Source organism: Melopsittacus undulatus, chromosome Z (assembly GCF_012275295.1).
Source record: "Melopsittacus undulatus isolate bMelUnd1 chromosome Z, bMelUnd1.mat.Z, whole genome shotgun sequence".
NCBI classification, from domain to species: domain Eukaryota; kingdom Metazoa; phylum Chordata; class Aves; order Psittaciformes; family Psittaculidae; genus Melopsittacus; species Melopsittacus undulatus.
In genome coordinates, this window is record NC_047557.1 from 19,014,977 (window position 1) to 19,042,062 (window position 27,086).

Here is a 27,086-nt window from a genome sequence, read left to right on the forward strand (position 1 = left end):
GGCAATGGCACGAACTGAAAGACAGAAGGTTCCCTCTAATAATCAGGAAACACATTGTCACTGTGAGAGTAACTGAGCACTGGAGCAGGTGGCCCAGAAAGTTTGTGGACTTCCCATCCTTGGAGATCTTCAAAAGCCAGCTGGAAATGTTGCTGGGCAACTGGCTGTGGGTGGCTGTGCGTGGACAGAGTGGCTGGACCAGATGACCTCCAGAGGTCCTTTCCTATCTCATCCACTCCATGATTGAATGATGACACCAGTGCAAGGGCAAGGGCAAATGTTTGACTGCTGTCATTTTCACCCTAGGACCGTAGATTAAGCTCTTCCTTTAGGAGAAAAAATTATATTTTGTGTTTGTCCTTTTTCCCCAGAGTTTTGTGGGGGTTTTGGCTGCACAGTAGTTCAGCTTCAAAGAAAAAACCAAAGAGAGGTGTCTTCCCTTGTCCTTGCAGAGTGGTCCTCAACTCCAGTGCCTGGGATGTTTAGCTGGGATAAAAATGTTCATTCACCCTCTCTTGGGTGGCTGATGACTGGAACTGTTGTCCACTTCCTGAACAATTGTTTTATTGGGTGGTGATGCATTAGAGATAAGGATCAATCCTTCTCTTGCAACAGCCTTCCTTTTTCAAAGAGTTCACTCTGCTAAGTGACTGCTCAGGAGATGGCTAGGCAGGCTGGATTTCAAGTAGGTGTAGATGTATTTCTTACCAATTCTTTACATGGTCCTTGGAAGGCAAATTACTTTGGTGGATTGGATTGCCCTCAGGAGGATTTTAGGTGTAGTTGCCTGTCTCTTTATACAAAACGTATATGCTGAGCTGAGGAAAATTGCATCAAACTTCTCCCATCGTGGAAGAAAGTAATAGACAAAGCAATACTTGACTTGAATGTATGTGAGAAATGCTGAATAGCATTACTAACTGTTATACAAATGCTAACAAAGTATTAGGGGGCACCCTTAATTCAAATATATTATTTTTATTTTATGACAGCATTTCCTTCCCATAGTTACTGAAAAGGAAATGTTCAGCTGTGTGATTATGATGTTCGTCCTGCTCTGCAGCTCTATAGCAGGTATGTTACTTGACTGTTAGCACCTGCCTTGCCATAAGAAAGTTTTCCAAAAGGTGACCTTCTCCACATGAAATTTCAAAGAATTCTGAAAAAAAAGAAAAAAAAATGTTTTAAAAATAGAAGTTGGTAGGTGATTGGCTTAGTAGTGTACAGTATGTAGAGAAAGATTTATTTATGTCAGTCTTCATTTATTGTTTTCTTTTGTATTTAAAGTATTAAAAAAAGTATTACCTATTCAGAGATTCATACAATTTTACTAATGTTTTCATTCCTGATCTAAAAAGTCACCTAACAATGTGTGACTATTATTGGGGGCTTTTTTATGTGATAGCTCCATAGGCAGTTTAAGCTGACACAGGTAACTGCAGAAGTTGGAAGATCAGGTAGTTCCACACTCTCTTTGGCTCTCATATTACTTCCCTTCTGCTGAAGTGCATGTTTGTGTGGCTAGTTGTGAGCAAACTGATCCAGATGGGATAGAAACATCATTCTTATATAGTGCCTATGGTAATATAGTAATTAATATGAACTGACTTTCCAAACAACGAATCTGATTCAAGTGACTGAGCATTTTATTTGAACTCCATATGGAAAAAAAACTAATTAAGTGATCTGTAGACAACAAAGTAAGTTATCTTTTTTTCCACTGATATTCAAAGAGATTAGGTTATGTGATTTCCTCGATTTTGCTTTTAGATGAAAACTCTGTCGGAGATGCTGACATTTTCCCTTCGGCTCCTGAAATTGAAAGAGGATCCACCCTGAAACTATTTTGTGTTCTCGGAAAACACTACACACCTCACAGAAATGCAAGCCATATCATCTGGAAATTAAATCATGAATTGATCACTGAGGAAAACTATAATATTGTGAACGAGACTGTGTCTAGTGTAACCATCCATAATTTCACTTACAGCAAAGCTCATGTGAAATGTTTCATTAAGTACTTGGGTGAGGAACAGCTTTTGGTTCACACAGAAGTTAAATCTGGCTGTAAGTAGAAAAGCTGAAAAATTAATTTTAACATTTTTTAAAATAACTTGCTGTAAAAATTTTACTTTTAAAATAACTACTTTTTTGCTTTTTTTAAGCTTGTGGTGTTGTAAGACACGTGTGTTCAAGTATCTCCCTTTTTTCTGAAATAAAGTATGAAATTGCAGGCATTCCTTACTCACTCTGGTCCATAACCTTTCTGCCTCCGACTTTTGGCCAGCTGAAGTGAGTGAAGGTTTTCTGTGAGTTCAGATGGTACCAAGTGTTTCCCTTTGGTTATGTCTTTTGTCTAGTTTAGCCAATGTTAGCTTTCTCTGGAAAGTATTTCCTCTTTAATCATCTGTTCCAAAACAATTACAATTACCATCTCTGATGGAGAAAGCTACAGGATAAATATGTGTACAAATTCTGTAGTTTATTGAACAGATTAAGTCCAGATTATATTAATTTATATCTGGGGGTCCCATTCTAGTAAAAAAGCAATAAATGCAGATAAATAGATCTGTGGAATAAAACCCAGCAGAAGGCATTATGTGTCTGCAAAGTTAGGTGTGCCATAAGCTCGACAATAAAAGAAAGATCTTTTCAGTCTTTGTATTAGGTGGGACAGAAAAGTACTATTTTGGAGAGAGGGCTTTTTCAGCCCATTTATTTCACTGGGCCGTGTTCTCTCCTTTCAATTCCAGTTTCTTCTATTGAGTGAAGGAATCTGCCTTTAACAAAGAAGTCTTTGAAGGTGTTAATTTTTTATGGATGACTTCAGACTATAGAGATCAGAGAGGATTATTTTCTTTGTCCTATCTTGTTTATAAAATAAAGAGAGTCCAGAATTAGTACTCTTTTCAAGGTCATATAGATATGTTGGCCAGCAAGTTGTCTTCTGCACTCTGAGATTGTGCAGGCTTCTCAGACTAGGGGTTTTCATAGGGTATGTGGTAAGTCGTTCTGGGAAGGAACCAAGAGGAGTTTTACCTTTCAGAGAATGGCTTTTCCTCAACTTCTGTTTGTTTTCCTTGTACTCTCTGGACTGGCCGTAAACTACAGGTTCAGGACAATGTACGTAGTGGGTAGATACGATAGTTAATGAGTTACTGTGAAAATACCTTCGGGCCCACTTTAAGAAATAGATGAAGAGAATCTCCTTGTCTCACAAGGGAAGAATGGTTTCAATTTTAATTTTGTAACAACTTCTGAAGGCAGTATAAAGTTATAAAATGAGGTGCTGTGCAAGGTGATTGGTGAAGTGTGCCGTAATCTGCTTTTTCACCAGCAAAATCAGTTACACTCTAAAGTCGCTTATTTTTACTAGATTTTTTTTTTAATTTTAAATCTTTGTCATTGTAGTTCCACCAGACACACCAGGAAATATTTCCTGCATTTATTACTTTGATGTTGAACTTACCTGCACCTGGACTTCAGGAAGAGAAACTAATCTTAGGACAAACTATACTCTTTATCGAAAATTGTAAGTATAAAGTGTGTTGGGAGTGGGGTTGCTGGGGTGAGACCTCCAGCTCTCTTCCCCTCACATCCTGATTTCTGTGCAAAAAAACCCTGGAAACGTAGAATCATTTAAGTTCAGAGTCATGATATTTACTCAGTAAATTCAATTAATTTGGGGATGGAATTGGTTGGAAATAGTTGCAGTCTAAACCAATATTCAGTAAACAAATGTTTACATTAGAATTGACATTCACTTATTTCCTTGAAGTAACATTACTGATTAGACCAAAAGCTGAGTGAGCCTAGACACAAATGGTGAACGGACACACTTTTGTTGGAAGTGTTACTGAGGAAATTTCTGTGTAATTAACTATCCTCATTTTGTATGGGTAAAAATATTAAAGCCCATGACAGTTCTGCTTGACACCAGTAAGGTTTAATCTAAAGACCTCCAAAGTTGTGATGTTTCAGTGAAAGAATCAAGAATTAGTTGTCAATTTTAGACTGCTCCCATCTGGGGATTTGTGTTTACAAATACAAATTTTGTAGTCTCTTGCTGGTTTGTGACCTCATTTTAGAAACATAAATACTTGATTATTTAATTTACCATTACATTTTAAATACTGTTTAGGACCTTACTGTTTCATAAGCTACTGTGAATGTGGTGAGATCAGTGTTGTTTATTTTTCTTTTTTCTCTTTTAGGATGACTCAAGGAAGTGTGACTCTTCCAAGTACAGTGGGCTTCTGTGAAAGCAAAATGGAGTCATGTTCATTTTATTATCCTGATACTCCGTATAGTAGTTCTTTTTGTTTTCAGGTGAAAGCTGAAAATGTTTTGGGTGAAGCCTCATCAAGTTGTGTTCCTATACCTATGGAAAAAATAGGTAATTAAAAAATGTTAAATAAAGCAGTGTATGTCGAGCTGTCCGCACCGTCTGCAATTCTTTTTTCCTTTAGCATACAGATGAGAGAGCTCTGAAACAAATTGTGCAATCGAAGAAGAAAATAATGACAAAAAATAAATCAGTATACTAGTTTTGAAACTATTATTTGGGTTTCATTTGGTTTTAAATTGGTTTTGAAATTCTATGTAATTTTAATTGTTATCTAAAAGCATGGAGTCTCTGAAGTTACATTTAGGGTTTAATAAAATGTTTCATCCTTCCCAGATTTTTTTCATCCCAATTTGAATGCTTACAATTTAGTTGAAGCAAGTCTCTTGTTACGTTTCCTTTTATGCTTTTCCATGTAAAATTCTTTGATCTGGTTCGGTGGTACAGCAGCAGTTGTCCACAATTTCTTGGTCTTACTGAGAGGTGGCTAAAAATGACAGTGTGGTGTACTCATACTATGAACCATGTAACTATATTTTTACTAAGCTGATGTCTTAATAGGATGTATGTTACTGCAGTAATGATCAAACACAAATAGATGGAGCAATTCTGAACTCTTAGAAGTGTTTTTCCCTGTTAATGTTTTTTATTTCTCCATTCTAGAGAAATTTGAACCTCCTGAAATACTTTCAGTTAAAAAAATCACTGGTGTAAAGCAGTCGCTTACAGTAACCTGGCAAATGCCTGAGAAGATTATCCCTTCACAAGATTTAATTTGCCAGGTTCAATACAGAAACTCATATTCAAACTCTTCGGTAAGCTACATAAATTTCCTTCTGAATGTTAGCTTATTTGTGACTAATTAATGTTATAAAAGGCTAAATAGAAGAAAGGCAACAACTAGTTGGAAATAACAATTAAAACCTTGTTATTTTAACAAGGTCATTGTTTTTTTTGTCTAGGATGAATTGTTCTCTCTTCCTTTTGGTCAGTGTCTGTTTTGGTACATATGATACTTCTGAATATATTTCTGTGAAAGACTGAGGGATTACCTTAGGCTAAAGGATTACACACACGGCCAAAATATTTTGTTTTCCTGTCACATTCTGGTGTTGAAAACAGCATTTAGTCCCAAACACAAGAGTTGAGTCAGATTGACATGCAGTAATATAATTTTTAATTACTTTAATTCATAATACATGAATTAAAGTATTATTTTGCAAGATAGAAGGGAAGTTATTTTTCTGAGTTTGTCTTTCTTACACTTAAATGTTACTGCTGTAGGAGAAACCAGTAATCATTTGTTTCTTTCAGATGGCTTATTCCATATCAAGGATGAGGGGGTCATTAAGAACAGCCAACATAGTTTTACCAGGGGGAAGTCATGTTTGACCAACCTTACAGCCTTCTATGAGGAAGTAACTAGGTGGAGGGATGATGGTAGAGCGGTAGATGTGGTTTTTCTTGATTTCAGTAAGGCATTTGATACTGTCTCCCTCCCTGATACAGTATCCTCGTAGATAAGCTAAGGAAGTGTGGGCTTGACGATCAGGTAGTGAGGTGGATCAAGAACTGGTTGAAAGGAAGAAGGCAGAGAGTTGTGGTCAATGGCACAGAATCTAGCTGGAGGTCTGTGACTAGTGGAGTCCCTCAGGGGTCGGTGCTGGGACCAGTGCTGTTTAATATTTTCATCAATGACCTGGATGAGGGAACTGAGTGTACCCTCAGCAAGTTCGCTGAGGACACTAAATTGGAAGGAGTGGCTGACACACCAGAAGGCTGTGTTGCCATTCAGCGAGACCTGGACAGGCTGGAGAGTTGGGTAGGGAGAAACTTGATGAAATTCAACAAGGGCAAGTGTAGAGTCTTGCATCTGGGGAAGAACAACCCCATGTACCAGTACAGGTTGGGGGTTGACCTGCTGGAAAGTCGTGAAGGGGAAAGGGACCTGGGGGTCCTGGTGGATAGGAGTATGACCATGAGCCAGCAATGTGCCCTTGTGGCCAAGAAGGCAAATGGCATCCTAGGGTATATTAGAAAGAGTGTGGTTAGTAGGGCAAGAGAGGTTCTCCTCCCCCTCTACTTGAGGGGCCTTGATGAGGCCGCATCTGGAATATTGCATCCAGTTCTGGGCCCCTCAGTTCAAGAAGGACAGGGAATTGCTTGGAAGAGTCCAGCACAGAGCCACAGAGATGATGAAGGGAGTGGAACAGCTCCCTTATGAGGAGAGGCTGAGGGAGCTGGGTCTCTTTAGCTTGGAGGAGACTGAGGGTTGACCTCATCAGATTACAAATATGTACAGGGTGGGTGTCAGGATGATGGAGCTAGGCTTTTTTCAGTGATATCCAGTGGTAGGACAAGGGGCAATGAGTGTAAACTGGAGCATAGGAGGTTCCACGTTAACATTAGGAAGAACTTTACTGTGAGAGTGACAGAGCACTGGAACAGGTTGCCCAGGGAGGTTGTGGAGTCTCCTACGTTGGAGATATTGAAGGCCTGCCTGGACAAGTTCCTGTGTGATGTACTCTAGGTTACCCTGCTCTTGCAGGGGGGTTGGACTAGATGATCTTTCGAGGTCCCTTCCAATCCTTGGGATTCTGTGATTCTGTGATTCCAATGCTCTTCACTATACAAGTGATTCAGTTTGCAGTCTTACTGCTTCCTCTTCCAAAACTAAGAACAGGCCAGGTTGCTTGTTTTTAGGGCTTTTTTTTTTTTAACCTAATTGAACTGAGATGTCTGCCTTGACCGTACTATTTTATACATTAGATGTGTAATTCTGGGAGAGAAGAATCATGAGGATAACTAATACTAGTCTTCAGAGTTCTAAAAAAGATGCTGATACTAAAGATGTTTTTAATTAGCATTCTTCTCACATTCTCATGGCATTAAAGTGTCTTCAATGTAGAGATGACATAGTAGTTGTTTGATCCAGGTTATGATATTGAGGATGATCTGATGGGCAGGAAGGCTCAGGTCCACCTGGGATATTAGAAACTGAAGTAATATTTATTTAAAAGACCTTTTCAAGATGTTTATCCCTTTGGAGTCAGGGCACTGGTGTTCTTCTGATACTTACATGCATATGAGATCCTTCCCAAATGTTGAAAACATTCATATTATTGTGAAGTTACAGTACCATTGAGTATTGTGTCTTTGTCATCACCTGCATAAGAAAACACCTGTCTACTTTTTCTCCATCAAATACAGTGTACATCCATTTTCTTCCTCAGAACTTCCCTGTGTTTTTCCACAGACATTCTAGAGAAAAAAATGTAGCAATGATTAATAATGACAAAAATTCAGTGAGTTTAGTTCTGCAGGATCTTAGACAGGCATGATTCATAGTTTTGTCTGTAGCTGATCCAATTGCAATGGCCAGCAAAGACAGTCTCAAAGAATCTGTTAGATATAGGAGCTGTTTTTACATCTGTCAGCACATACATGGGAGAAAAAGAATTAAAATTGAGCAAATTTTCTTGACCTTTTAAGCATTTGTACCAAAGCAATCTAGATGGATTGCTGTGAACTGTTTTTACTGACCTGTTTTTCTACTCATGTTATACGAATTTTCTTAAGTATAATTAAACATTATTAACAGCCTTTTGGCAAGTAACTAAAAGCTAGTCTGGGGTCTTTGCAATTCTATGCCAGGTTCTGTAGGAGTTTGGTATTAGTTTTTAAGACTGAATTATCCTACAAGCAGTTTGCTATTTTTGACAATGAGTTTCGTGAGATGAGAATATACTAGAATTTTCAGTTTCATAAGGTAATGCACTTCCCATTGCAGTGTTGAAAGGAGTGGGTGTCTGGATTTTGTTTTGTTATGGTTTGATTCACTTTTTGTTGGAAGGTTCAACTGGTGGAAGACAAAAATTCCTGCATTTTTTTTTGCCAAATTATTGTAATTCTACATGATATTACTACTTCAGTTTGGCTCCCAAGAGGGAATCTTCCTTAATCTAAAACTCATTTTCACTGATGTGGTTATAATTTAGCTAGCTTGAAAATTTATTTTAGCATATTTCTGTTTCAGTCATCTGAAAGTTTAGCAGTGGAGAGTTGTTAATTACTGATTAATTTTTGCAGTTTTGAAGGGAAGACATTAATAATGGTGTAGGGATTATATCAAACCTTTACACAAACACTCAAATATTTCTTTAGTTCCTCTTGTTTTCTTCTGCTTACCGTTGTCAGTCCGGTTGAGTTGGTGCATCCACTCCAATTCCTGGTTTTTGTGTCTTCTTTCACCTTTTGCTTTGGAACAACAATTTAGCTTCTGACTTCCATCAGTGAGATGTGAGTGGATTCCTTTTAAGATGAAGAAATTACCTTGTCATCACTTTTCCAAGAAAATATTATTGGGATATTACTTGTATTCTTATCTTCTTTCACCATTTAAGGCTCCATCTGTTTGTTTTTTTTTCTCTTGGTACCAGAATTTTCTGTGTTTTCATTGGTCTTTTTATTTTAATCATATGCTGATAATCTTTGGGGTGGCCTACAGCCACACTGTTATGTGGGTAAGACCTAGAAACCCTGTAGCCCAGAAAAGAAGACCAAGAAACAATCACCTAGCTGGCTCACAAGCTGCAGGTGATCACTGCTTCCCCAGGGATGCTTCTGCTGTGAGCTGGAGCTGTATCAGGATGTTGTGGTGATCCTGGCCTTAGCAGTACCCAGTTGCTTAACAGTAGTGGGAAATGCAATCATCCAGCACTTCCTGTGCCAGCACAGCTGCTCTAGAATCACGTGTGAGCTGCACACAGTTCGTGCTATCGGTCGGTCAGTACAGACCTAATTATGGCTCAAGCTTTTCAAACCCTGGAGTTTTACAGGGTGAATGGAAGCTACACAGAAAAAATGAAATGTGAAAAAAGTAATGTCGAATTTCAGAGGAGTGAGGTGGAAACGTGAAAACTGCATCCTTTGTGGTTTGTTTTTTAAAACTAAGTCATATATCTGCTTACAATTTTATAGCAAATAACTTCTGTTCATGCACTTTCAGGAATTTATCACTGTCCCACTGAATTCTGCAGAGAAAATAGGATCGTGTAATCTTACAGATCTGTGGGACTCCACAGAATATTCAGTTGCCATTCGATGTATCAGTGCTGTGTCAATATTCTGGAGTGAATGGAGTAGAGGGAAAAGAGCAAGCACAGAAGAGAAAGGTAACCTAACTATTTCCTAAGCTTTTATTTGCTTATGCTTCAGGGTTTTAGGATTTAATAATGGAAAACTGTATTTTTAGCATATTACGTCTATTGAAGATAGAATTCTGTTTTTAAAGAGAACGTGTATTTTGTTTAAATACAGAAGGACAAAAGCAATTTGTGGAGGAGATTCAAAAATTGATACAAACAACATGGGCTGAGGAAGAAAATCAGTGAATAGGCATTGATGATGGGAAGAATGAAGGGTAAATGGAGACTGAACATTGCTAGGTAGGATAGTAACAGAAATGCAGTGTAGCAAGTATGTTAAAAAAAAAGAATTGTAAGTAGAGAAATTAAATTGCCAGTTATAAAACACACCTAGAAATTTTCCTATAGAACTTAAGAAATAAAAGAAAGCAGAAGGAAATATATTGAAAGAGGGAGGCTGTAGGGATTAGAAAATTAAGGCTCAACAAAAGGCATATTATCCAAAGGAAAAGGTTTTACTAAGTTACTCTCAGATTGCAGTTTTGAAACCTTTATTATTGTTTCTGCTATGTTACAGTATCTTTTAAATATAACAAATGTCAAGATGTTTTTATGTCTTTAAATAGCTCCTTCAGAAAAAGTGGATTTGTGGAGGGTAATTGAATCTTCACACCCAGCTGGAAGTAGATCTGTACATCTTATGTGGAAGGTATATACACTTTCTGTGAACTGGTAATTGTATTGGTATCCTGCAACTGATGTTAGAATCATAGAATGGTTTGGTTGGAAAGGACCTTAAGATCATCAAGTTCCAATCCTCCTGCCATGGGCACGGACACCTCACACTAGACCATATCATCCAAGGCTCTGTCCAACTGGCCTTGAATGCTGCCAGAGATGGAGCATTTACCACCTCCTTGAGCAACACATTCCAGTGCCTCACTACCCTTACAGTAAAGAACTTCTTCCTTATATCTAACCTGAACTTAAACCCCTTACCCCTTGTCCTATCACTACAGTCCCTAATGAATAGTCCGTCTCCAGCATCCTTATAGGCCCCCTTCAGATACTGGAAGGCTGCTATGAGGTCTCCATGCAGCCTTCTCTTCTCCAGGCTGAACAGCCCCAACTTTCTCATACAGGAGGTGCTCCAGTCCCCTGATCATCCTCATGGCCCTCCTCTGGAGTGTTTCTAACAGTTCCATGTCCTTTTTATATTGAGGACACCAGAACTGCACACAATACTCCAATTGAGGTCTCATGAGAGCAGAGCAGAGGGGCAGGATCACCTCCTTTGACCTGCTGGTCACACTGCTTTTGATGCAGCCTAGGATACAGTTGGCTTTCTGGGCTGCGGGCGCACACTGGAGCTACCTCATATTCAGTTTCTTATCAATCAACACCCCCAAGTCCTTTGTGTTGTGTTGAAGTATTTTAGTGTTGTAGAACATGTAGCTGCCACGGGGTTTTGCTGTTGGGAAAAGCCTCACTGAACTGAATCAGAATGGAAATGACTTTTTTTTTCCTTTATTAAACAGTAGATAAATAGTGTTTTGTGATCTCTGCAGAAAGGAAGGGTTTAATTTTGTTCAAATCACTGGAAATCTGATTGAAATTCCTTTCAGCTGCACTTAAATAATACAAATTACCAAGCTGTGTTTAAGTTAACTTTAGTCTAGTAGAGTGACCAGAGGCTCTTTGTCTCAGTATTTGACTTCTGAACCTTTCCTTCAATCAAGTTGTTACAGCTCATTGTCCTGAAAATGGGACTTAAGAAAGTACCTTTCATTTCTAAATATATATAATCATTTTGTAATTTATATACTTTTGGTTATACAAATAACACTGTGAAATACTTACTACTGAATGTCTTTGTAATAGCCATTAAACAGCTTTCCACCTTCTGGGAGAATTCTAGGCTACAAAATACAGTATTTTCCAGAAACCAATGCTGCCCTTAAAATGACGAACATCTCTACCGATAAGAAGATGATTTTACTTTTAAATGAAGAGGCATATATAGTATCTGTTACTGCCTATAACTCTGCTGGAAATTCTCCTGAAGCTGTTTTGAGGATTCCATCCACTGATGAAAGATGTAAGATTTCTCAATGTTTTGATACATTTTTCTCATTAACAAAAAAAAAAAGATAAAAATTCTTCCTGACATCTCTTAAAGTTCTGTTATAGTGGAAGCAAAGTTGTGCTAGGGATTTTTGTATCATATATATGTATATGTACACATACATGTATATGCATAGGTATATGCATATATGTAGTATTTGCAAAGCTGTGTAGTCCAGTACTTTTACAGAACAGTATTATCTGGTTGTCTGATTTTGCTATTACATATCATGCTTTTGTTATAGGTGATTATTGTCAGGGTTTTTCCTTTGAGATGTAGTTGTTAAGATACCAGCACTTTCTGATATCTTATTAGAATTTCTATTTTATTACTTTCTGAGGGTTTTTTGTTTTGCTTTGTTTCGTTTGGTTTGGTTTTTTTTTAGCCTTTGGTCTCCAAATGAATTTATAGAGTCCCACTTAATTCTGTCTCATCCCTCTACTAGGTCACAAAATAGGTTACTACAGGGCATTATTGCAGTGCATTTAACATCATTCAAAGATGTGTTTAATACAAGTCCCTAACATATGTCAGTGTAAGCAGAGAGAGAAACACTGTGTGTATTCTCATTTCCTGTGCATTCCCAAAATACCTCATCCCCCCTACTGCCAGGGTCAGAAAGCTGGTTTGTTCTAGCACAACTATTGTGTTCTTTGGCTTTTATGTTTAATTCTGATATGTCTGTGAGCCTTGCGCTGCAGCATCCTTCTGCCTACCCATGATCCAAAAGAGAGGTTCTCCTACACTGCTCACATATCAGCTGTTCATAAAATAAATGCAAGTGTTCCACTGGAATGCTCAGTCAAATTTCACTTCTAATCAGAAAACTGCATATGTAGGTGTAAAGTTGTCTTGTTGTGGAGTTGGCTGGCTACATCTGCATACACTTACATGTTCCGCAATAAATGTTTTCCTGATTTTTCCATGCTGTGACATACCTCTTTTTAATTTGCATACATACATTTTCCTTCTATTTCACCAAGTCTTTTTTGCCAGGTTGGGTTTTCACTCAGACTTTCATTACCTCTATTCTGCAGTTTTGCTTCACTGTCATTCATGACCTTGCTGACTTCATTTACTGTTTTGCTATTCTCAACCAGAACTTGCTTATCAGCATTACCTGTAAAATTGGTTTGTGAAACTTTACAGTCTGTGAAATTTAGATCCTTAAAGAAATAATGGTCTTTGATCCTGTATGTGTAAATCTCCTTGAGTAATATGTTTTCAATTTCCCCTCCCTTTTTCATTGTAATAATTCATATATGCTTAATTTTAAAGTATTTTGACTGGCTACATGTTAACATAGGTATAAAGTAACTTTAAAATACCTTTTTTAACAAAACCATGACAAAGTCCATACTCTTCTGAAGGAGCAATCTCAGCTTGCTGTGAGTACTTTTCTTGCTGCAGTTTTTATGACAATAGAATTGATGACACTTTCTGTTAAACTTTTAGCTTCTCAGATTATTGAAACAGTGAGGACCTTTACGACAAGTGAAGAAGTGGTTGTGAAATGGGTAGCCTTCAAACCGGAAGTAACTGAATATGTAGTGGAGTGGTATGAGGAATTGGAGACAAATCCTTTCAGTAGATCATGGCAATATGTATCAAATTCTACAAACTGGAAAGCTAACAAAAGTATGTTCATTTATCAGTTAGAGCTGTAATAATGCACAGATAGATATGTATTTATGTGTATTTATTTATAGGTAGACCAGAAAGAACAAACCATTTAAAAATAACACTATTATTATGTGCTGTATTAAAATCTTTGCATATTGTTTATGGAAATTTTAACTTTCTTAAATTGTCATGTGGTATGCAAGATGGATTTTCAAAGTTTTCAGAAAATAAGCACCCTGCCTTTTCTGAAGTGTAAAGGAACACTCGTTTTATTAATGATGAGTATAACTATGATGAGCTTGCCCATGAAATTTGTCTTACAGACTTAGACAACAGTGATTTAAATACTGTTTTTATGCTACAGTAAAACAAATCAAACAAAAATCTGCTTGAAGCAAATTTAACAGCAGTTAATTACACATTGAACTAAGATGGCCTAGTTGAGTCATATGCTGAAAAGTGTGCTAATTCAGCAATTTACTGTGAGGAGTAAATGCTGCTTATGGCTGTTCTCAATATATAAACCCCCAACTTTCCTCCTCAGCATTATTAGAAGATCTTCGTTTACCCTAAGCACAAGTCACATTCGAAATTTCAAGGCAAATTCAGACTTACTCTTAATCAGGACTAGTTCTGTCATTCTTTTGTAAAATTATTTTAAGGATGATATGTGGACCGTCATAGCTTCTGCTGGGCTGTAATAGGTATCAGGGATGAAAAAAGCATCAGAGAATTGATACAACACAGGCATCTGTTGATAGGTGTATTCTCACTGAACAAGTTGCAGAGCTTGAGGGTGAACAGTTTAAGAAATCCTTTACACTACTTTCATCCCATGGGGTGTAATGCTACAAATGTGTCCTCTCAGAGTTGATGAGAGTTTCTTGTAAGTAGGGTTGCACTCTGTTGATTACTTGGCTGCTGGATTGCTCAGACGTCAAAACTTCATTTCCAGAAGCTCAAACAATGTCTTGAAACATACAAAATTATACAGCAGACATCTCACTTGTACAATTGTACTTCTGAGTCAAGCTGCTTAGAGGCAGATCTGTGGTTGGCATAACTGGAACATCAGCGTAAAATTAAGAGCTGGGCTCCATTGTGGCCTTTAAGCTGTTTGATGCATGAGACAAAACTTTACAGAGCAGTTAACTTAAAGATATGTGAAATTAAAAATACTCCTGGAAGTATCATTTTATACTGGTTATTTGAAAAGAAAAAACATCCAAAACCTTAGACTGTTACAAGATGAGTAAGTTGCTTCCTATAGAGAAGCTGAATAATGCTGGAGTATAATTACTCATTCAAATTTCTAGTTGAAAAATGAGTCAGAAACCAAGGGCTCTTATGAATACTACTAAATAGAATTATTTGTGTTAAGGATAGTAATGGGCATTTGAGGCAATAAATATGCATTGTGTGTGTTAAAATGTTGAAGGAAAATAGAGATCTTTAACAATGTGTTTAGAACTGTGCTATAGTTACTCTATTTATTGTGTTAATCTTGCACAGAGAACTGTATTTCAACATTCCTTCTTTTCATTTACAGAAAACTTTAAACCATTTGTATGCTATAACATCTCAGTGTATCCTCTCTATGGAAATGAAGTAGCAGCTCCATATTCCATACAAACTTACATTCAACAGAAAAGTATGTATTTTAAACTAATAATGTTGTGAAATGTGTGTTGTGGTCTGTTTCTCGGGGTGTATTATCTTTGAGTAGTTTGGAACTGGCATTACTGAAGGAGAGATACAGATGCTGAAAAAAACCCAGAATTCAGGCTTCCTGATTTCTGTTTGTAGATAAGCTACTGAATTGTTAGTAAAACATATGTTTATCTTGTGATACACGTAATGCTTGAATCCACTCATTTGTTGTAAAGTTTGCATACTGTATACAAAGCACTTGGAAACATTTTAAACTGGTTGTCTCTTAAATGTGACAGATTGTTTATGTATGTAATTAGACTTGATTTTAATGCTTGGCTGCATTTATCAATCCTAATATATGATGAAATTCTACTAATGGAATAAAAGGATGGTTTGAAAAGCTTGCTTTTAAGAAAAAATATATTTTAAATGTAACAAAGTGTTTACAGTCCTGAACATAAGACTTGGAAGAAGCCATGATATTTGTAGTTCAGGTAGAAACTATGAATGATACTGTGTGTGTGTGGAAGGCTTCTTTATTTGTAGAAGTTTAATGTGAATTCAGTGATTTATACAGCCAACTGTAACGGTGTAGTTTACTGGTCATTTTAAGATTTCAGGTGAAAATGTCAATTTCTCTGTGTGTACATATATAGGTCTGTGTAAGTGTGCATGCACACATAGTACAAGGCACCACTAAAAGGCATTAATTACTAGGAGGAGGTAATAGAGTATTTCATGCTTGAGTAGTACTTATTTGCATGATTAGAACTATGTTTTAAGTACTTTCCTGTGTATAGGAACCTGTGACATTACTAAAGGTTGTCAGAGAATGGGAAGGATGGTACTTGTTTTCATAGAATCATAGAATAGTTAGGATTGGAAAGGACCTCAAGATCATCTAGTTCCAACCCCCCTGCCATGGGCAGGGACACCTCACACTAAATCATGTCACCCAAGGCTTCATCCAACCTGGCCTTGAACACTGCCAGGGATGGAGCATTCACAACCTCCCTGGGCAACCCATTCCAGTACCTCACCACCCTAACAGTAAAGAATTTCTTCCTTATATCCAGTCTAAACCTCTGCTGTTTAAGTTTCAACCCATTACCCCTTGTCCTATCACTACAGTCCCTAATGAATAGTCCCTCTCCAGCATCCCTGTAGGCCCCTTTCAGATACTGGAAGGCTGCTATGAGGTCTCCAAGCAGCCTTCTCCAGGCTGAACAGCCCCAACTTCCTCACCCTATCTTCTTACGGGAGGTGCTCCAGGCCTCTCATCATCCTCATGGCCCACCTCTGGAGTGGTTCTAACAGTTCCATGTCCTTTTGATGTTGAGGACACCAGAACTGCACACAATACTCCAAGTGAGGTCTCACAAGAGCAGAGTAGAGAGGAAGGATCACCTCCTTCGACCTGCTGGTCACACTTCTTTTGGTGCAGCCCAGAATACAGTTGGCTTTCTGGGCTGTGAGTGCACACTGCCAGCTCATGTTCATTTTCTCATCGACCAACATATATGTATATATATATATGTATTTACATGTACATGTATATGCATATGTATATATGTAGTATCCGACCCAGGTGTAGGACCTTGCACTTCTTATGGTTAAACTTCCTGAGGTTGGCATCAGCCCACCTCACAAGTGTGTCAAGGTCCCTCTGGATGGCATTCCTTCCCTCTAGCTTATCAACAGAACCACACAGCTTGGTGTCATCGGCAAACTTGCTGAGGGTGCACTCAATTCCATTGTCCATGTCACTGACAAAGATGTTAAACAAGATTGGTCCCAACACCGATCCCTGAGGGACACCACTCGTTACTGGTCTCCAGCTGGACATTGAACTGTTGACCACAACTCTTTGAGTGCGACCATCCAGCCAGTTCTTTACCCACTGTTTTAAAACTGAAGGACAGAGAACTCTTGCTTTGAAGTTACAAGCAATGCATGTGAGGCTGTATTATATATGTAGACTTTGTCTAGTGTAATGGACCAAGACTGAGGGTTCTGGAGATCTCAGCTGAATCTCAGCCAGAAACATCTTGCGTAAATAGTGACCTTGCACCTGAGTTCCTTCTGAGTGCATAAGGATGTCTTACCTCTTGATCAATCTGTGATGTTGTGAGGATAGAGCCTTTTAATGGTCTCAAGGTATTCGGGTGCAGTAACACTGAGAACTGTGTAAATGCCAGGACAGGTGAAAATAAGTATTGTCAGAAAAAAATCACACATTAAAGAGGATGAAAAAAGGGCAATATCAGACAGTTAAGATGACACATTTACTTGTACATATGTTGCTGCTAATGTTACTGGTATGTGTGAAATAACACAGATGGGGAACACTGTAGTACTTAGACTATTTTACTACTTTTTTTTTTAAAACTATAATGCTTCTGTGTAGAGCCATCAGAAGGACCTGTGGCTGACACAGGCATTCCAGGCAAAAAATGAAGTTACAATAAAATGGAAGGAGATTTCAAAGGATAAAAGAAATGGATTTATCAGTAACTATACAATATTTTATAAACCTGAAGATGGAAAAGAATTGTGTAAGTATACATTAAACAGCAATTCTTTCAACAGGATTATGACAATCTGCTGTCTGAAGATAGTTATTTTCATAGTTATTAGCACACTTTCTTATTGTATGTTATAAATATATCTGAAAATACTGGTATTAAAATGTAGCTTACATAAAGGCTACTTTATTTTCTTTTTTAGATTTAATTGCAATTAATATTCTAGTGAATAGTCCCTGCTTTAATACTACACGTGTTGTGTTCTTCCTCAGTTTCTTTGCTCTGAATTAATTTTGTACAGCACTGCTTGCTCTCCCATCTTTTTTACTGTTAGTGTTGTACTACCCATGGTACTATGGCCATGACTGTTGACCATATTGTCCTTTCTGCTTCTCAGATGCAAATATGATAGATCTCCATACGATCAATGTAGTCAGTGTATGGCAACATTGTCATTCCTTTTCCATTTCCAGACCAGTATGGAAAGTGAGAGGCTTTTTGCAGATTGTTGTCTATTAACAGTAAAAAAAAATAAACCATATTTTCAGGAGTATGCCAAATTGGAGAGTATTATTTGTCAGATACTTGCTGTTTTTACCTTTTATGTAAGTACTGGTCTCCCTTTGTCTTCAAATGTCTCATCCACTGTGGCACAGCTGTGAAGCTAATGGAAAAAGTAATGACAGAAGTAGAGGAGCTAAAATGGAGCTAAAATACACTGGAGAGTTGTAGCTCCTGTGCACATTCATGAAGGTTCAATGAATGTAGAAGTTCCATGAATGTCCTTGGAAGGATGCCTCTCCCAGGCCCTAAGCTTCTGGAAGTATGGTGGAAATTTTCCAATAATAATGCTTTGTACAGTAAGTTCTATAATAAAAGCAAGCCAGCAAATGATAGTCAAGAAGCTAAAATATGCTGCCAAGAAATAGTTTCTTTGGACATAGTTTTTAGCTTTTTTTTTTTCAAATGTGCTTGATATTGCTTTCTGCTCTGGAGGCTAGATAATTTTTTGAGCATATTCTTATTCTCTGACCTCAAGTACAGCATCCATGCAAGGTGTTAGTATAGTCCTATCTATTCAGAATTTCTCTAGCCTAAATCTCAGCAGAATCTTTTATGAGAGGTATGTGGTGACCTAAATTTGTTCTTCCTGTATAGTTTATGAAGAATGCTATTGGATCATTCAGTGCTTCAGAAATGGTCCATTTTCTTCCATTTTTTAGACATCATTGTTAGCACATACATAATATTTTTTTTTTAAAAAAGGTGTCAAACTTACAAGTCCTTTGATGTCTTCAGTTGCTTCTGGGTATCCAGTTTGGAGCCAGGGCAAGAGTATTCTTGGTAAATTTAAAATTAGGAAGAGGAAGCTCATTATTTCGTCAGATTCAGTCTTCTACAATGAAATCTTCCTGCCATTGTTGGTTTCTGAGTAATTTAATGTTGATTGCTTTTTGCAAGGTTATCCTTACGACATGCAGCCTCATGTTATGGAGCCATGTATATCTGTATTACTTCTGCTTGTGCCCATTTAAGGGGTTCAAATTAATTTCTTTAGGAATTTACTTTTAAACAACAACTCAAAGGAGTTAAATTTAAATGGCAAAACCTTACTCTACTGGCGTTTTTTTGAGGTTTCTCTCTGGTGTCACATCTTTTTGATAAGAATAGAACTTCAGTGATTTAAATATCATAATATGAACACACTTTTAATACTGTTTGTACACATAGAATGTTATGACATATGCCTTAGAAGAATTGGAAAGTGAAGCACATTATACTAGTTCCACTAATGGAGAAAGTATTGGAAGTGTTGAGTTCTTCAGAAAAGTGTTTGAAACTTGGAAAAAGAAATCCTGTTGATTTTGGCTTTCCTCTGATATTCTCGGGGTGATAACCCAGAGCTTATATATTGTACCCTTTTGGATGATCAATGTCTAAACACATGTCCTAGAAGTATGGTTAAATTTAATGAGCTGCAGAAACTGTTTTAAGAAGTTCTCAATTTCTGAGCCTCAATTTCCTGAGTCCCAGGAAATAAAGTTCTCAAAGCACTGTTTTCAGTGATAAACTACAGGAGACCATGATTTGCCTATCTTTAATATCAGTAAAAAAATGTGTATTTATTTTTAAAAGCACATATTGTTTACTTTTTTTTCTCAAAACTTTCAAGTAGCATTGATAAACATTGTTTAGTAATTTTTCACAAAGGACTGATAAGTTTGCTTTGTATTTCAAGTTGTCTGTAAAATACTTTGTATCACTATAAAAGATGCTAAATAAGTGTATGGTTCTCTGATATAATACTATTTTGTGTGTTTATTGACATAAATCTTCTCCTAAAAAGATGAAACAGTGAACTCTGATGTTCTGCAATACAGACTGAAGTCCTTACAGGCTAATACACAATATACTGTCTATATCATGGTAAGCAATGAAGCTGGTGGAACCAGTGGAGAGCCAAAAACCTTCAAGACTTTGAAATTCAGTAAGTAACTTCCTGGTTAGTTACTACTATTTTAAAAACAGGTTTAGGAGTAAGAATATTTTTGTTTTAGGCATTTGTTATTTTTTAAATTTTTTTTATTTATATTAGTGTTTAACAAAACAAGGAAGAATTACCAACACTAGCTGAATTTAGCTCAGTTTCAGTGATATCTCACAGAATCAAAGCTCAGGATTATAAATTAAACCCCAAAATCTTGTTTTCAGTAAAGCCGTGGAATACTATGGATGTCTGTGGGATCTGTCATGCTGTCAGTTGAGTGATGGCGTGCCTAACAGCTTAATAAAAACCAGTCATTTCCATCTGAGATACTAGATTTAGTATAGCTGGGCATTGCGTTGCATTTCTTCTTCTGTATAAGTTTAAGTAGTAAATGAATGCACAGGTTATGGCCATTGTGTGTGGGGAGATAATCTCTTAATTTTTCTAGTCAGATTTACTGTGGAGGTTGGTACGACAACCCGTGGGTTAGAAGTTCAGATGGTTCCTCATTTCTTCTGGGAGAATGCTTTCAATACATACATATATTTCCATGGTGGTGGCCAAACTGAAATGTAAAAAAGTGCATGAACTATCCCTGATTTTTTTTGGTATTCAAAGCTGATTTATTTTTTTGTCTGTAAAGTCATCTGCTAGTTTTCTAGTCAAATGCAAAGTAAGGCAGACTATGCTGAGGTCTGGTCTCTATTGCTGTCAGTATTTACCTCTAGTAGGTTCTTGGAAGTCAGCTTAGAAGTCTGTGCACTGTTTTTTTTGTATTCAAAATTTTTGAATTCGAAGATGAAGGGAGACTAGTAGAAGTAGCACTATATGGCAGTTTTAGGTGATTCTAAAACAACAGGTACCTGGAGGACTGTAGACTCTTAATTCTAGGTGACTTTCAAAGATTGGCTTGGTATGACCCTAAGCAACCTGATTCTGATTTCCAAGTTGGATGAGATGACCTGTAGATATCCCCTCCAATCTGAATTATTGTGTGATTCTGTTAAATGAAGGAAATTTTAAAATTCAGTATATCTGTTCTTGAGGTATCCTGAGAAGTCTCATTATGAGCTGCTTTTCTGGCTCAGTAACTGTGACAGGTTGGATTAAAAATACTCATCTTTTGACAAATTGTGCAATAAGTACCATACAGTATTCTGAATAGTTTTGGCTAGTTTTGGCATAGCATTTTAGAACTATGTAATTAGGTGTCTTGGATATTGGACATTAGCTGTCTTAAGGCAATACCTGAAGAGATTATAAACATCTGTGGTGTTGGGTTTTCTTTTTCCCCTCTCCTCTATAGATCAGGAAGATGTTATTTTCATTGCTCTGCCTGTTGGACTAAGCATGTTGGTTCTGCTAGGCCTTTGGATAGCATACATTTTGAAAAAACATGCGTGAGTACATTTTCTACCTTCTAAAACTGAATGCAATCAGTTAATTTTAACTTCTAATGGGCAGATTTTTATGTATCATATAAATGATTTTGTTGGGTTCAAAACAGATGTCAAATTAAGAAAATAAGCAATTGGAGTAACAAAGAACTAAGCACACAGGTTATCTTGTAACTGCTATAGTCTAAAAAACAAATATCAATTTTAGAAAGTGCAGTAAATCAGAAGAAAAAAAAAAGAAATAGGAGAAGCAGATTTACATGCCACCTATATCAATTTATGGAAAATGCTGTATGCCATTTGCAGTTTCATGGTCAATCAAGTGAGGGAAACATACTTTAAACTAATTAGTGAAGAGTTAATTACACCAAAGTACAGTTTTCCAGGTCCTCGTAGTACATCTCCTTGTACACCAATAGAACATGTCACATAACCTCTATTGCTTATCTTAGCTACATTGGTATTACTTTTGTTAGTTTGTCACAGCCTGAACTGTAAAAAAGTCATGAAGAAACTAGAAATTACATCACCTGAAATCAGACATTTGAATGTTTGATCCATTGGTATGAATCCCTATCTATACCTGATTCATAACCCTTTAATATGCTGTTGCAAGTGTTCCATGTCAGATTTTAAATTGCTTCCTAAGGGCATGGAATGCTATAACAGGATTTGTTAAGGTTATAAGATGTGCTTTTCTTTAGCATGAAAAGTGAATGATTGTTTGGGTGAAGCTTAATAAGAAGGTCGAAAATCTAGACTATTTTGGGGTGTTCTAAGGTACTGGAACCAAGATTGCAGCCATGCAAAACATCAGGTAATAAGCATGGCCAAAGTAGTAAGCATAACTTCCAGCTGTTTTACATATTCAACTGTGTTGTGTATTCTGGATTTTTACAGTAGTAAGAAACTGTTTTGATTCTGGAGAACAATTTGAAATTGTTTATATTCTTGTGTATAAGTATATTCGTATCAATATGAAAAGTCAAGCTATGGCCTTGTTCTCATTCAGTTACACATATACCCAGAGTCAATGAGTGATTAATTTCTTTCCTGTTTACCACTGCATTGGACAGTTATAAGCTGCAGTGTCAGTGTCATTTATCTGCTGTTAACCTAAGAACTCAAGAGTGGCTCTAATATGGTGTAGTGCTAGGGACGCTCTCCTAGAGCAAAGCTTACTTGGATTGGCTTTTCACTAAAGAACTACACTGAAATATAGTTACAACAGATTTTGTATACAGCCTTGTTTTGGCATGGTAGTATTTGATCTACTATATAATAAAATTACCATTGTGCAGTAGTGATTTTTATGTCATGTCTCTGTGACCCAAAAGTTTTACTTGCTGTTACCCTTTGAAATAGAAATTAATGTGAGGAAAAACTATTATAGTGAAAAAGAAAAGATTGTGTTAATACAGGGGAGACTTCCTTTGTGAAAGTTAGATTACTAAAAATAAAACTAACAAATCTCCAGAAATTCTAGACACTGCTAAAATACCAATTTCTTTCATCATTTGACTAAAATTCCTTTCTCAATGATAGGTTTAAAAAGGCTTGCTGGCCTGATATACCCAATCCTGCAGAGAGCATTGCAGTTGAATGGCCTCTTGATGCATCTATGGTAATTATTGCAATTCATTTATTAAAAAAGGGTTCAAGTGGAGAGAAGTCCTTTGACTTTTTATGACTAAATAAAAAAATCCTGTTGAGTTTCATTTTCCTGTTTAAGTGCTATGGAGTGCTATTAACTGAATTTCAAACTGATAGAACAGATGCATCTTTATAAAGTAAATTCATTTAATTCTTACATGAAGGTATAAAGTGATCCGTGGACATTATTTATTAAATGAAGTCAGTTAAGTTTGCTCAGGTTATTGAGTCTACTTAGTCAGATTCCCATGCCAGGGTACCTCCTCCTTTTTCCACAAAAAATACAGGGTAATACGATAAGATTTGGTATATTATAATACAAGTATTTCTGTCTTATTTATTGTTGGATATTTATTCCTAGATAAAGTTTTGATGTTTGTTTGAATGAAGTTGATCAGGTTTACATAGGAAGTGTAATCTATGGAGAACAGGATTTAAACTTTTGTCTCAAAAATTGATGGTTAAATTGGAAAAGACAGCCCAAGCCTACTTCTGAGCCTTCATTTGAAACTCCTTATGTTACTGAGCACAGAAAACATAATATGAAAGTGTTTAATGAATGGACAGGATAACATTGTCATTTTTAGTACTTATTCACATATAACTCCATGCCAGGTGAAATGCACATGAACTCCTTTATTAATGCCCTTTAAAAACTGAGTTGAGCACAGCTCAAATTGCAATATTTTATGCATTAAAAAAATAAACTAATGCACGATCTATCCCCATATAACTTTTCAATTAATCTCTTTGTATTGACAGAATAATTCATTTTTGAAGGGGGTAACAACTGAGGCTAAAACCATAGACTTTGAAGACATAAGCGTTTTGGAACACTGTTTTCCTGAAGACAGCCAGGAAGGATCACTACTAATGAACTGTGAAAACCATGTTTCTGCATGTACTGATATTAATACAAAAGGCATGGTTAAGAGAGATAAGAAGATACTATATAATAAAGAAAATGAAGTTGATAAATGTTTTTCACCATCCATGCCTTATGTAATTACTGATCAAGATATCAGAAGTCAAATGCATTCAGCCTTGATACCAGTGAAGGAAATCCAATGCATAGAAAAGCTGGAAGATGGTGTATGTGGATCTCCTCAACAGACCTCTATTAAAAATGAAGAAAATGATCATGAAGTTTTAAAGCTGGAAGATTTCAGCGAAAAAGTACTGTTCAATCCATACCTTAAAAATTCTGTTAAAACTAGAGAATTTCTTAGCTCTGACAACTTACCAGAGCAGAGTAAGAATGAACCCAAAACCCAGTCAACTGTCTTACCTCCTTTTCACCAAAATGTCCCAGGACAGTCCTATGTAACAGTGGATGTGTTTGGGCTGGCCACAGCTCATTAGCATGAAGAAACTTTCCTTTGTAAATTCCTCTTATGACATACATTGGGCACTGCTACTTGCATGTGTTTGTGTATTCTAACTTGTCTGGTCTCAGTTAATTTGAGTGAAAACAACTTCTTCCCTTGGACAGCTGTTAAGTAATTTTTTGCCTTGTGTTTATACCCATGAAGGTTCAGGTTTTGGTATGGAGAGGGTTTTGTTTGTTTAATTTGGTTGTTTTTTATCAGATAACTATGCCAGTCAAGAGGCAAAGGAAGTACCTTTTCTTATTTCTTCTTAGTTCTCCCATATGGGTTTGCTAAAACAAACTCATCTTCGCTGTGGGAGCATCTTGACAGTGCAAGCAGCTCACTGATTTCCAGTTCTCATGGCTGAGCTCTGCTAGGGAGACGTGGACTGACTTGAACAGAGCCAGTTCTTGAACAGAGCCAAATTTTTCCTGAAGTTACACAGGGTAGAACTACTTTCCTGTTCTTATTTCCCTCAATTGTTTTATATTTTGTTGAATGGTAGATTTTAGTAATTGCTTTTGTGTATCCTGACTCCTGAATTGGTGGTTTGGCTCATAGTTTCTCCTCTTTAATGAGAGGATAATTGTTCTGTATATGCTGTTGACGTATGTGCATTTTGGAAAAAGTAGTGTTATGCTGGCTTTGTTTCTTCCTTCCCTTTCTTGTGTTGCATTTTGTGCTGCTTTTGTCTCTCCTGTTGTTTCCTGCCTTTTAAAACTCTGTTTACTGCAGGGTATCTTCTTATCTTTTTGTCCTTTCACCTCTAATTTCTCCCAGATTAAAACTGTTTCACGGTTGAGGTTTTGATAGTTTGAATTGAAAAAATTCAACTAAATAGAGCATCTTGTGCTGGGATAAGCACTGGGCTTATACCTAGGAAATTATTTTTCTGGGAGATATTGAAGAAACACTACCTCTACAAAATATCCCCAGATATCCTCTGATTTAGGATTAGAGATTTCTACATGAAGGCTGTAAGTCTGTCATTTGTTTTATGATTTTGATAAGTCATAATCCTTCTCATAGTTTCCACTCTATACTGCAGCAATTAAGCAGGAAACTCTCCATCCCACTATTTAATTTTTTTTTTAAGCAGGAAAGAGGCTATTGCTGTAAAATTCTTATAAAAATATTTACTGTGTTAAATGACAGGGTATTTTTAAAAAAAGAGATGGAGAGTCATCTCTAAGTAAAATGTGGCAAAAGGGGATGTTCAGCATGACATGTGTGACATATAACCATTTTAAGACTTCATTTTCACAGTATTTAAAGGCTTGATGTCACCAGTCTTATTTGCACATAATACTTCTTTAGGGGTGAGAAAAATACAGGAGTCATGGGGATAGAAAAAGGAAAGACAAATGTGAATAGTAATAGAAAGCCTTTTCTTTCTGCACAAGAAAAAGAGTGGGAGAATGGAAAGACATGTTGTCCTGCATGAATGAGCAGGCTGAGCCTTATCCTGGATGAATTGGCTATTACTTGCACTGTGTTGGGAAAGACAGGGTGAAGTTTGCATTTAGGCTTTTCATCTGTAGTTTGGAAGCTGATTTTACATGTATCATTATTTGTTTAGTTTCCAAGGAAGGATGAGAAAACAATAACTGCAAATGTTCGTTGTACAGCCACCCTGATTTCCACTCCCTATGCCTCAAGTTTGTTGGATCACTTCTTCAACCACAGTGCTATAAGCCAACATGTATATATGTAAGCTTGTTCTTAAAAGCCTTTGCTTACTTGGATAAGTCATGCTCTGAAAAGCGTGTGGGACGTGGCGTTGATTGGGTCAATGCTCCTGCTGTTTCACTCACTTCCAGACTTTTCACTCATAACTACACTGCCATTTCCTAGGGTTCAGAAATCACTAACTCAGTCACAGCAGGCTCCCCCTCTTAAATATCAGTATTTGTTTTAATATCACGAGGTTTAAAAATAAAGAGAGATATTTTGAGGGCCGTGTAGGAATTGCATAGCAGCCATATGGAAACAGCATACTCTGAGTTGTATGATTGAGTCAGGTAAAAGATAATGCAACTTTTAAGGGAATCATTTGAAAGGAGAGGTTCTTACTGGGTGCTTACAGTGAGAGTAGGATCTCCCTGTAACACCTCTTAGCTTCTATTACTCTATTACTGCAGAGTAAGTAATAATCTGCAGAGTAAGTAATAATTGCTTCTCCATCCCATTTTATTTCCTTCTCTTTTGCTGTTCTGCATTTCTCTTCTCACTTCTCATTTCCTTGCCTGTTGTTTTCTCTGGAAAAGAGTAATGTAATGAATGGTCTTAGTTTATCTTGGAAATGAGGGCTGCCTTTTGCCTGTACTTTGGAACACCAGCTTCTTGGACTTGGTTTGTTTTGCATTCAGTTGTATCGTTTCTTTACAATTTGTCTTTCAAATTAATGCTGTGAACCATGAGGAAATAAAACTGAGAATACATGGAAAAGTTTTCATCCATTTATACTAAATACAACATTTAGACATCTTAGATTTTCATATTCATTTAGAAATGTGATTGTATTTTGAGAAGGGTCCACAAATAGATTGGGTATTTGGGCATAGGGTATTTTATAACGTCAGCTGGCAGTGACAGGATGGATGTTACAATACTTTAACATTTCTGATACTGTTTTTAACAGAACACCTGGTGTCATTATTTCCAGAGAATAGTCTTCCTAGATTTCATTTAATTTACCGTCACTCATCTGAAAACCTCGCATTTCTTCATAAAGTGCAGAAAATGAATCTACCAGGTGTG

General features: G+C 36.8%; 1 protein-coding gene across 1 annotated transcript; it reads left to right on the forward strand.

The window, feature by feature from the left end:
* Nucleotides 1–1,022: 1,022 nt before the first annotated feature.
* Nucleotides 1,023–26,742, forward strand: IL31RA (interleukin 31 receptor A). Its single transcript, XM_034072863.1, is given in 16 exon segments — nt 1,023–1,074; nt 1,771–2,067; nt 3,412–3,532; nt 4,215–4,396; nt 5,009–5,160; nt 9,354–9,519; nt 10,119–10,201; nt 11,374–11,590; nt 13,073–13,255; nt 14,790–14,891; nt 17,301–17,341; nt 17,343–17,448; nt 19,766–19,906; nt 21,213–21,306; nt 22,849–22,927; nt 23,719–26,742. Coding segments are annotated over 16 exon segments (2,616 nt in total). The 3' UTR covers nt 24,319–26,742.
* Nucleotides 26,743–27,086: the final 344 nt, after the last annotated feature.